At 47.6% G+C, this 11,328-nt stretch overlaps 2 protein-coding genes across 5 annotated transcripts; one reads left to right on the top strand and one right to left on the bottom strand.

Moving 5' to 3' along the window:
- Positions 1 to 125: 125 nt before the first annotated feature.
- si:dkey-225f5.4 (uncharacterized) lies at positions 126 to 3,495 on the bottom strand. 2 transcript variants are annotated; one of them, XM_062407894.1, is made up of 9 exons: positions 3,409 to 3,495; positions 3,136 to 3,232; positions 2,354 to 2,477; positions 2,113 to 2,270; positions 1,746 to 1,888; positions 1,026 to 1,203; positions 816 to 955; positions 483 to 645; positions 126 to 298 (listed from the first exon to the last, which is right to left on the bottom strand). In XM_062407894.1, exons 1-9 carry the CDS (start codon positions 3,453 to 3,455, stop codon positions 233 to 235), a joined length of 1,116 nt encoding a protein of 371 aa, XP_062263878.1. In that variant the 5' UTR covers positions 3,456 to 3,495; the 3' UTR covers positions 126 to 232. The 2 variants fall into 2 exon arrangements, with proteins under 2 accessions (XP_062263878.1, XP_062263879.1); XM_062407895.1 differs by having other exon boundaries at positions 1,746 to 1,885.
- A 303-nt stretch (positions 3,496 to 3,798) lies between these two features.
- Positions 3,799 to 10,927, top strand: LOC133970831 (WAS/WASL-interacting protein family member 2-like). 3 transcript variants are annotated; one of them, XM_062407891.1, is made up of 9 exons: positions 3,799 to 4,015; positions 4,395 to 4,469; positions 4,657 to 4,945; positions 7,293 to 7,340; positions 8,026 to 8,151; positions 8,457 to 9,128; positions 9,200 to 9,409; positions 9,638 to 9,739; positions 9,868 to 10,927. In XM_062407891.1, the coding sequence occupies exons 2-9, from the start codon at positions 4,419 to 4,421 to the stop codon at positions 9,906 to 9,908; spliced, it is 1,539 nt and encodes a 512-aa protein (XP_062263875.1). In that variant the 5' UTR covers positions 3,799 to 4,015; positions 4,395 to 4,418; the 3' UTR covers positions 9,909 to 10,927. The 3 variants fall into 3 exon arrangements, with proteins under 3 accessions (XP_062263875.1, XP_062263877.1, XP_062263876.1); XM_062407893.1 differs by lacking the exon at positions 7,293 to 7,340 and having other exon boundaries at positions 4,657 to 4,789; XM_062407892.1 differs by lacking the exon at positions 7,293 to 7,340 and having other exon boundaries at positions 3,802 to 4,015.
- The last annotated feature ends 401 nt before the right edge of the window (positions 10,928 to 11,328 follow it).

Genomic DNA, 11,328 nt, shown 5'->3' with positions numbered 1-11,328 from the left:
ATGTTCTGTTATACATAATATATATATATATATATATATATATTTATAAGTAAATATACGTTTTCTTATGAACTGAAATAATTATTAAGATGAGAATGAAACACAGACCATTGGTCAGCTGCTGCTACAATTTCCCTCAAGCTTTATTTACACATTAATATAACATAACAGGTCACATGACAAACCAGCATCAACACACAGACATCTAGTGGACACAAATAAACATTGTCCATCAGATGAGAGGACAAGTAGAGAGAAAGATCAACCAGTCACTGAGACGGAGGACGAGCTTCTGAGGCTGAGTGAGAGACAGAGACACAGAGATTAGTCCAGTTTGTGTTTTTGTATTTTGAGTCAGTGTGAACAAAAAGAATGTGAGACTTTCAGTTTAAAGGTTTACTATAATTAAAGTCATTGGAAGGACATAATGTTTTACATGTGTGAGTGTTGTGATGGTCAGGTGTGTGTTGGTGCCGTGTTACCTTCAGTCCACACATGTCCACAGGTCGTCCGTCCCTCTGCACCGAGGACAGCTGGGCGCTGCCGCTGCCCGGGTAACCCTCCTCCACCTCCAGGTGACAAACCACCGACGACGACTTCAGGAAGATCAACTGACGCTGAGCAGGACGCCAGTCGATGGCAAAACTGACACACACAAGATGTTACACTGAGTCTGTATACACAGTTATATATACACACCATGTTAAACACAGTCTATATGTGTAGATCAGTCTATATACAATCAAATCCAGTGACTATATATAAAGAGGATCAGAGCCTGTATTGGTGTTTATTGGTTATTGATCATGACTCACCTGGACCTCAGGGCCTGGACCTCAGACAACAGCTCGGCTTGACCCACGTAACACTGCATCACCTCCAGCAGGGCGGCGCTCAGCTGCGCCCGTTTGCCCGACGAACTGCCCTCCACCAGACCGGCCGTCCCCTCGTCCACCTGCAGAGCCAATCAGCTGTCAGATCAGGTGATGGGCTGTGTTCAGGGGATCAATCATGTCTCCAGGTACCTGAAGTCTGAAACGGCCATCCACACTCCAGCTGACTGACAGCTTCAGCGGCTCCAGCTCATTGGACGACAGGTCAGATGAGGGGCGTGGCCTGAGCTCTACACACAGCTCTGATTGGCTGAGGGACAGCAGTTTGATCTGCATGACGCTCTGTGCTGCAGAGACGTGTTCCTGCAGCCTGACCGGAAACAATGATAATACATTTATTTGTATAGCACTTATAGACAAGTTCACAAAGAGCTTCACAAAACACTGACTATAACAGGTTGACACGGAAACAGAAAATTCTGTATCGGACAGATTATCCTCCAACCGTCTACGGGCAGCTCCTGATAACCAACGCGCTGTGTGAGGGAAGGGGGGGGGAGGGGTCTGAGCGATCATGGCCGGAAACAAAGAGCAATGAATAATTCTGAGCAGGCTGGGAACTGATCCCTCTTTTCAGGAGAACGTGTGCGACACAGTGCCGATGGGTTCAGAAGAAGAGGAACAGGAGCATCTCAGTGGTAGGTCCTCGGTTCTGATCTCAAAGATTTTATGCTTAAAAAATAACAGAGCTTTTCAGTAATTGAAGATTTAAAGAGTATTGAGGGTTTTAAAAGGAATCTGGGACTGTAGTGACTGCTGCTGATTGGTTCTGAGTAAACAGGCCAACAGGAAGTAGTGTAAGCGACCAATGACAAGGCCCAAATGAGGGTCACGTGACCAGACGAAACTTACTCGTCTCTAAGATGCTTCCAGCTGATCAGCTGACTGACCACCGCCTCTGACTCCTCCCTCAGCTGGGTCAGCTGACGATCACATGACTGCAATGCATTCTGGGCCTTCAGCAAAGACGCCTCCAACTTTTCATACATCTGCTTCTGAGGGAGACGAGGAGGATGAGGAAGAGCGGATGAGAAGAGGAAGATGAGGAGAGTGAATTGTTTCTGTTCAGATTGCGTGTCATGCAAACGAAGCTCTGTGATTGGACGTTTCTTGAGTTGTAGTTAACCATAGTCTGAATTAACTACTGAGTGACGCCATGGTAACCAACTTACTTTAACTATAACACCGTAGCAACCATTCAGCACTGGTTTGTGTGTACCTTGCTGTGCAGCTTTTGGACCAGCTGTGTGAGTGTGTGTCGTCTTTTGTGTATCTGTTGGACTCTGTCCTGCACCGATCTGAGCAGAGTCTCCATCTCCTCCACCCCCGACCTGTAGTCCACCTTCAGAGCCTTCCACCTTCCCCGAGCCCCGCCCTCTGACACACACACATACACACACTGATCATGACTTGAGTACTTACACATCTTTGTGCGTATGTTTATGTGTGTTGATGAATACCAGGCTGGGTGGGGCAGGGCTGTTTCACCAGTTGTTGGACAGACGCCAGACTCTCCAGTAGAGACATCATGGAGTCCAGGACAAAGAGCTGACGCCACAAAACCTTCTGAACACGCCGACTGTCCTACACACACACACAGACACACACATGTTTAAAAACAATATAACACAAACTGAGTCTGTTTTCACACATGAACTGTGTGACTCTTCTCCGGACATGTTGTGTAGTCATTGTCAGACACTGTTGTCGGGTCCGACTCCTTCAAACAGGAACATGTGGGAACATCAGGCGAGGGGCGGAGCCTGTAGAGCAGCAGGAGGCGGGACATGACGTATAAACTCTGCTGTGGACAGACCAGTGTTGTTGTTTACAGCTCATTCCCACCGGAGTCGGCCCTCATCACCAGAAGATCTGGAATCTCCTCGTGTTTCCAAGTGGACGTCTTCATCTTCTACGTGTCCGGCTCCTCTTCTTCATCCTGAGATGTTTGTGTTCTTCTAGTTTCACGTCACGTGTTAGAAACCTCATCAACAAGTCCACTCGCTCACTGGGAGGCTTCCACACATTGTCCTGCTGGTTCCTCACATGGACTCTGACATGTTACACACATGTTACCAGGAGGCTGCAGGAGAAGATCCAGAACATGTCCAGAGACACTGACTCAGACATTAGTTCCCACATAGAGAACCCGCAGAACATGTGAGGAACATGTGAGGAACATGTCAGTGGTTCAGTTTTAGTGTGATAACAGCTTCAGATGTGAATCAGTTATTCTTCTTACCGTCAGATAAAGAACCATCATGGCTGCTTCAGCAGAGTCCGACTGATCAGAGTTTCCAGGGAGATCCAGCAGAGACGAGTCACAGCTCTGCAACACACTGCAACACAACAGACACACAACGGCTTCGTGAGGACAGTTAGCGCGCTCGGTCTCTCAGCTAGCTCTAGCTCTAGCTCTAGCTCTAGCTTCAAACACGATTTTAACTTAAACAATTTATAAAAACGTGAATGTTTTGAATCGTCTACGAGGATTTTATGTTAAATACAAACTTACGCTCGAACTTCAGCCATTTCTGTTTTGAAATCTGCGGCAAGACTCATCTGATTGGTCGATTCGCAATGACGTGTGGCCCCGCTCAGCCTTTCCCTTAGTGCCGCAGTAATGATAGAAACGGGACTTCAAAATAAAAGACTCAAATCATTTAGATACAGAAGTTTTATTTATGTAAAATTATTGATGATCACATATTTAAACGATAGTTTCATTTATACATTTTTATTTGATATCAGAAACAGAAGTATATACAAAATATATACATTTCCATATGAAATATATAAATACATGACTTTTATGTTCAGTGCAAAAATGTAGCAGCTGATGAGTCTTATCATATAATACAATACATATAATTATATAAATGTATCTCATCAGATTAATATAGATGCAGTAGATTTAATAGATGCAGTAGATGCAGCTGCGGCGGCGCAAGTGCTCCCGCTCAGGTCACGTGCTCTGTGTTGACTGAAGAGAAATAGAAAATCTGTGCAGCAGAGAGGCTAGCGGAGAAGCTAACGGAGGAGCTAGCGGAGGAGCTAACGGAGGAGAACCAGACGGAGGTTTAACGCCGATACAGGATGAGTTAGGCAGCCGACGTTCACGGGTAAGATTCACCCAATGCATCAGTGATGCTGCACAGACCTGCTGCTAATGCTAGCATCCCGCTAGCAGGCTGGGCTATCTGGAAAGCTAACTGCGTGTGCGTGTGTGTGTTTGTGCGTGCGTTCGTTCGTTCTGGAGCGGAGGTATAACAATGCTAATGCAGCTAGCTGCGGTAAGCAAACAAATAGCCATCCGGTCTGATGTGGACTGATAGGGACCTGGTCTGAGGACCTGGTCTGATAGGAATAATACGATAATTATTGCACGTTCACCAGCACTGTGTGGTGATGACTGCCGGCCTGCAGGTTGCGCTGTTCCCCGGCCTCGCCTGACTTTCAGCCGTTGTTTCAATGGTTACCCTCCGGGTCACTGTCTTTCAGGGTTGTCAGGTGTGTAGCAGCAGGATGCCCATCCCTCCACCAGGGGGACCCCTGCCTCCCCCCACATTCAGCCAGGTGACAACACACACACATTTATGTTCAACAGAAGTAACAGACGTCTGCATTTCTTTCTTTCTTATTCGTTCAGCTTCGGTTCCGGTCATTGATCTCGACACAGAAGGAGCTTCTGACTCCATCACTTCCTGTTGTGACGGAACGTGTTGCAATAAACTCACCCTGTCTGTTGTTGCTCCGTCCCCAGGCCAACACCATCCCCCCGAAGCTGAACAGGGAGGAGGTCAAAGGTCGCGGCGCTCTGCTGTCCGACATCTCTCAAGGCATCAAGCTAAGAAAGGTGTCGGTGGTGAACGACCGCAGCGCTCCGCTGCTCGACAGTAAGATTCAAACACCAAAGAGCCAATCACCTTCCACAGAGCACCCATACATTCGCTTATACCAATACCTGCACCAGCAACCGAGCCAGCAGGGGGCGGCGTCTGAGGAGCAGAAGAAGATGGCCGATGAGGAGCGCTCAGCTCTCTCCCTGGAGAGTAAGACAACCAACCTTCTGTGATACTGAGGCTGCCTGCAGGAGGCTGAGGGTCAGAGGTCACACAGACACCAGGGAACACACTATTCATCACTCTGTTGATGAAACAATCCAGGTCCTCACAAACACCTGCGAGCACTGGTCCCTGTTTGTTGAGCCACAGTTTGATGCATTTGAAACAGACTTAAAGGAAGTCTCTGACTTTTTGTTTTAATGAGACATTAAGTGACAGGAAGGTCGCACAGAGGCTCCGCCCACACACCTGAAAACACATCACATGGCCGGTCACCTACACTGGTCATGTGATGTAAACAGGAAGTAGATGTCTCCTCTCCAGTTCGTTGCTTAGTAACAGAAACTCCTCTGAAGGAGGAGCTGTGAAGGTGACGAGTCACTGACAGGAAGCGTCACTGACAGGAAGCGTCACTGACAGGAAGCGTCACTGACAGGAAGCGTCACTGACAGGAAGTGTCACTGACAGGAAGTCTCATCTGATGACTGTGTAAACAGCAGATGAGACTTGACTCATTGTGTATGTGTTTCTTTATTTGTCATTTTAATTTCTGACGTCTGGTGAAACAGGTTAAAAATCAGTGCATCAAACTCTGTGTGTGTGTGTGTGTGTGTGTCACATCAGATCCTGCAGCTTCCTGCACAGCTGCTGCTGCGCTGTTGAAGAATAATCTTTGTCATCATGACGTTTCCTCGACTTCGGTGGAAAATATCCCGAGGTTGAAGAAAAGCAGTTTTTTAACCCTCTTAGTGTAATGTAATTGTACCAAGATGTGTAGAGAGACAGATCCTGTGCTATATCAGAGACTTCTCCTCAGGCTCTGGGACCAGACAGTGAAGCCAATGTGTAAGTGCCATGTACCTGTCTTCTCTCTCTGACCAGCAGGGGGCGACTCCACTGGTAGTTTCTAAAGTCTTTGAAAAAATGACTTCACTAAACATTTTCCGAAGGAGTTTGTCTCAATCTCTAGTTTCAATCACTGTCCTTACATCACTCACCTGTCCGCTCACATGTCCTTATGATTTTCAGTGTGTTCACTCAGAATCTCTGACATCACTTATTTTGTTAAGTTGTCATTGAACGTGAAACTAATATTTTAATCTTTTCTGAATTTTGAGTCTAAGGCTGTTTGTCGGAGAAATCAAGACGTTCAAAGAACTTTTTACATCAATAATGTTAAAATCCTCAGCTGCAGCCTCATGTCTCTGAGTGACGCCTCTTGTTTTTAGATTAGATTAGATTCAACTCTATTGTCATTGCACAGTACAAGTACATATACAACGAAATGCAGGGTAAGGGTTAGTATAGTCACTGAAGAAAGTCTGTGCTGGGAGCGGGGGGGGCTGCTGCTATCACTGTGGATTAGGAGTTCAGCAGGGTGACAGCTGCAGGGATGAAGCTGTTCCTGAACCTGCTGGTCCGGGAACGGAGGACCCTGTAGCGCCTCCCAGAGGGGAGGAGGACACACAGTCTGTGGCTGGGGTGAGAGCTGTCCTTCACGATGCTGCGCGCTCTCCGCAGACATCTCTTCCTCTGGACAGCTGCGATGGTGGGGAGTGAGGAACTGGTGATGCGTTGGGCAGTTTTCACTCTGCAGTGACTTCCGGTCCGCAGCAGAGCAGCTGCCCTACCACACTGAGATGCAGCTGGTGAGGATGCTCTCGATGGTGCAGCGGTAGAAATTCACCAGAATCTGAGGAGACAGATGAGCCGTCCTCAGTCTCCTCAGGAAGAGGAGACGCTGGTGAGCTTTCTTGACCAGGGTTGAGGTGTTGAGGGTCCAAGAGAGGTCCTCAGAGATGTGGACACCCAGGAACTTGAAGCTGGTGACACGCTCCACCTCCGTCCCGTTGATATGGATGGGGGTGTGTGTGCCGCCTTTCTTCCTGAGGTCCACGATGAGCTCTTTGGTCTTCTTGGTGTTGAGAGCCAGGTTTTTGTCGGCGCACCACGCCTCCAGGTGCTGGACCTCTTCTCTGTAGGCCGACTCATCGTTGTTGCTGATGAGGCCAATCACTGTAGTATCGTCTGCAAACTTGACAAAAGTATTAGAACCATGTACAGGTGTGCAGTCATACGTGAATAGTGAGTAGAGGAGAGGACTTAGCACACAGCCTTGAGGCACGCCGGTGTTCAGGATCAGGGTTGAGGAGGTGTGGTTCTCTAACCAGACAGACTGGGGTCTGTTGGATAGGAAGTCCAGTATCCAGTTGCACAGGGAAGTGTTGATAGCTAGGTCACTGAGTTTCATGATGAGTTTGGAGGGGATGATGGTGTTGAAAGCTGAACTGAAGTCTATGAACAGCATTCTTACATAGGAGTTGTTATTGTCCAGGTGAGAAAGTGCCGTGGAGATGGCATCCTCCGTGCTCCTGTTCTGGCGGTAGGCGAATTGGAAGGGGACCAGCTGAGACCTGGTCCTACCTGGTTTCAGCTGGTTTCAACTGGTCTCACCTGGTCTCACATAGTCTCACCTGGTCTCAGCTGGTTTCAACTGGTCTCACCTAGTTTCATGTGGTCGCAGCTGGTCTTACCTGGTTTCACCTGGTCTCACCTGGGTTCACCTGGTCTCACCTGGGTTCACCTGGTCTCACCTGGTCTCACATAGTTTCACGTGGTCGCCGCTGGTCTCACCTGGTCTCACCTGGTCTCAGCTGGTCTCAGCTGGTCTCACCTGGGTTCACCTGGGTTCACCTGGTCTCACCTGGTTTCACCTGGTCTCAACTGGTCTCACCTGGTCTCAACTGGTCTCACGTGGTCTCACATAGTTTCACGTGGTCGCAGCTGGTCTCACCTGGTCTCACCTGGTCTCACCTGGTCTCAGCTGGTCTCACCTGGGTTCACCTGGGTTCACCTGGTCTCACCTGGTCTCAACTGGTCTCACCTGGTCTCAACTGGTCTCACATAGTTTCACGTGGTCGCAGCTGGTCTCACCTGGTTTCACCTGGTCTCACCTGGTCTCAGCTGCCTCCTGTCATCACACACTGATGTCGTTGTAGTGTCATGTTCTGTAGTGACCTGCTCACTTGAGGCGGAGCTCTCATCTGTCCAATGGTTGTGGTTCTCAGAGCCCAAACGAAGCAGAGCATTAACAGGAAGAGCCAATGGGAGTGGAGATGCAAGCCCATCAGGTTCTGTTCCACCAATCGGGGGCCTGGTCTCAGGCGAAGCTCCCAATCTGAGTCCAGTTGGAGGTGATAACTTCTCTTTTATTGGTTCTTCCCTCAAATGATTTCCGTCATTTATTTACTGTTGTTTTTGATTTATGTTTATATATATTTGTATATATATTGGTTATATTCACGTTTTTTTTATAACTTTTGATGATTGAAAGTTTCTTATTTTTGTGTTTGCAAATTATAAAGTTTACTGATTTGTAATCTGTTAGTTTTGCAATATATAGAATTTATTAATATTTGTTGAGTCATTACTTTTTCTATTAGGTTACCTCAAATGAATTTTAGATTTTATTATTCACTCTTATGTTATTATTCTACAGACGGCTCATCTGGACGCTTGCCCCCCACCCGAGCTGCCGCCCCCCGCCCCCCCAGTCATCAACATGACAACGCAGAGAGCCCCTCCCCTCAGGCGCTGTCGCCATCGGAGACGAGTCGCTCCCAGCATCCTTCACTTCCCAACCTGTCCTCCTCCCCCCCCCCCTCCTCCCCCTACTCTGCTGCCTCCTCCCCATCCACCAGCATGAAGCACTCCTCCTCTGCCCCCCCTCCCCCTCCTCCTCTCTGTCGCCGTGGTAACGCCCCCTCCCCTCCCAACTCATTCTCATCTTACAACAGAGAGAAGCCCCGCCCTCTTGCACAGAGCAGCACCCCTCCCCTCCCTTCAAAACCTCCCCCCTCCCCGGGCAACAGCCGACGCCCTCCCACCTCAGGAGGTAACTCTCCCTCTTCCACTCCCTCCTCCTCTCTGGCTCCCCCCCCTCTATCTTACCGCATCAACAACTGTCTGACAAGCAGCGGCGCTGAGGTGGCGCCCGAGCTGCCACAGCGTCACAACTCCCTCAGCAACAGGAGGCCAGCCCCTTCACCTGGAGACCACACCCCCACCAGAGGCCCAGCCCCACCCCCTCCGCCTGCTTCTCCCACGCCCTCTCAACAGGGGTCCAATAGGCCAGCGCCATTTGTTAGAGAGGCACCAAGTAGAGGAGCAGGTGAGGGAGCGCTGATTTCAGAAATGTATCACAGTGATGTCATCACCATTGACCTATTGATCTCTCCTCAGCTCCTCCTGTTCCCGTCCAATCATCGTCCTCGAGGGCAGCAAGCAGAGAAGCCCCGCCTCCTCCTCCTTATAGAATACATGGTAGCCCCTCCCTCTCATCTGATCCCCAAACCAGAGGGAAACCCCCTCCCCCACCCACCCGAAACCCCGCTGCGCCTCCCCCTCCTCTCCGCAATGGACACTCCTCCTCAATCCCTCACTCATTCGTTGGTGAGTCTGTCTCTCCGTCCAATCCGAGCAGAGCTCAGCAGCTCAGCTTCCTGTATCACTAACCTGATCAGCTGATCACAATCTAAGAAACAAGATTTGAAGCCAACTTATTGAGAATTTGATAATTGATTATTGGTCACTTTGGTACAATTCTTATAATCTTTATCTGTGTTAATATGATAGAATATTATGATAAAATAAATGAATGTGACGTCTTTTCTTCTTCAGACGACTTTGAGTCTAAGTATTCGTTTCATCCTCTGAATGATTTCCCTCCTCCGGACGAGTACAGACACTTCACCAAGTTCTACCCGAGCAGAGCCAACACCGGTACGTTCAGCTCCTCTCTTTTAACTGTAGACACATGTAAACTAGGAAGAAATATGTTAAATAGGCCACCATACTGTCAAAAAATGCAGATTAATAATCAACTTCTCATACAAATCATTTTGTTTCAGTGATGAGAGGAGCTCCTCCACTGCCCCCTGTTGGGAGGTGAAGAGAACTACAACACACGCTTACACGGACAGACCCACAAACACACATCTGCAGCATACCTCACCCTCTGCTCGACACTCACAGCTGATTGGCTGTTACTCTGTCTGACAGACGGACCAATCTGTAGCCTACTGAACCCCACTTTCATTCAGTTTTATTTTTGCACACGCACTTTTTGTTTGCAGAGTGTGACTCGTGAAGAAAAACAGTATGAGGCTCACAGCTGCTGCAGGCACCTTCTGTTCTGCTCGGTTCTTCAGGATCTTCTAGTTTCACGTTCTGAGGTGACCTGGATCACGTGACGTCGACACATAAGCTCATTGGATAAAACTGACCTGAACATTGATATAAACGAGACGTCAGGACATCAACGATAACCCATCCTCTCAGTGGTAGGTGTGTTAGCCTAGCATAGCATCTTGATGCTATGAAGTTACAGACATGAGTCAGAGGTCTTGAAGAACCACAGAGACAAACTATCTCCTGGACCTAAGTCCTAAGCGATGAGGTCACCTGTAAACGTTATTTTGGCAGGATCTGATTGGACGAGGGCCGAAGGGAACCAGAGACTCACCTGAACACCTTGAACCAACATGTTGAGTTCGATGGAGCTCTGAAGCAGCTCCATTAATAATAACTAATGATCCATGATATTACTTTTCATTTAGCTGGCGATGACATCACTTTGTGCGTTAAGTTTAATGTACCAGAACAACGTTTGAGGGAATCTCTCTCGTGTGTGTATGTATGTGAACCAGTTCTTCGTCTGCATCATCTTTTGTTTGATTTTGTTGTTTTTAAGGTTTAAAGATCATACAAGTTAAAATAATGTCAGTGTAGATATGTACATTTACTATGTTACTCTGTCCCCCCCCCCCTCTTAAAGACTGAATCTCATCAGTTAAAACTTAAAAAGCTTCTGTACAAACTGAAACCTGTGAAGTCTCATCTGATGATGGATCTGTAAGTCTGCATGTTTCCTCTGAATAAACAGTTTCCTCTGAATTGTTCCCAAACTGAGACATTTTAGTTTCAATTCTGTTCTTCTTCTTTGTTCAGTTTATTATCAGGAAGCAGTCCATGTGCATTACTGCCGTCTGCTTCTATGTTTAGTTTTGGGTTAATTTCTTGAGGAAGTGGAGACTTGTCAGTCTATGATCTTTATTTACACTAGTTTTATCCATATTGTTTATAAAAATTAAATATTATTTTTATTATTTTTATTATTTAGGGGAGGCTGTGGCCGAGGGGGTAGAGTGGTTGCTCTCCAACAAGAAGGTTGCCGGTTCAAACCCCACTCTTCTCCATCTGCATGCCATCAGATGTTCAGTGTTCTAATTGTAAGTCGCTTTGGACAAAAGCGTCAGCTAAATGACACGTAATGTTATTATTCGTCTTTTGATGGAGTGAAGAAAACACTG

The sequence above is a fragment of the Platichthys flesus genome, chromosome 16 (assembly GCF_949316205.1).
Source record: "Platichthys flesus chromosome 16, fPlaFle2.1, whole genome shotgun sequence".
NCBI lineage: Eukaryota > Metazoa > Chordata > Actinopteri > Pleuronectiformes > Pleuronectidae > Platichthys > Platichthys flesus.
The sequence above is the reverse complement of the archived record's forward strand: the minus strand, read 5'-3'. Positions and strand labels throughout refer to the sequence as shown.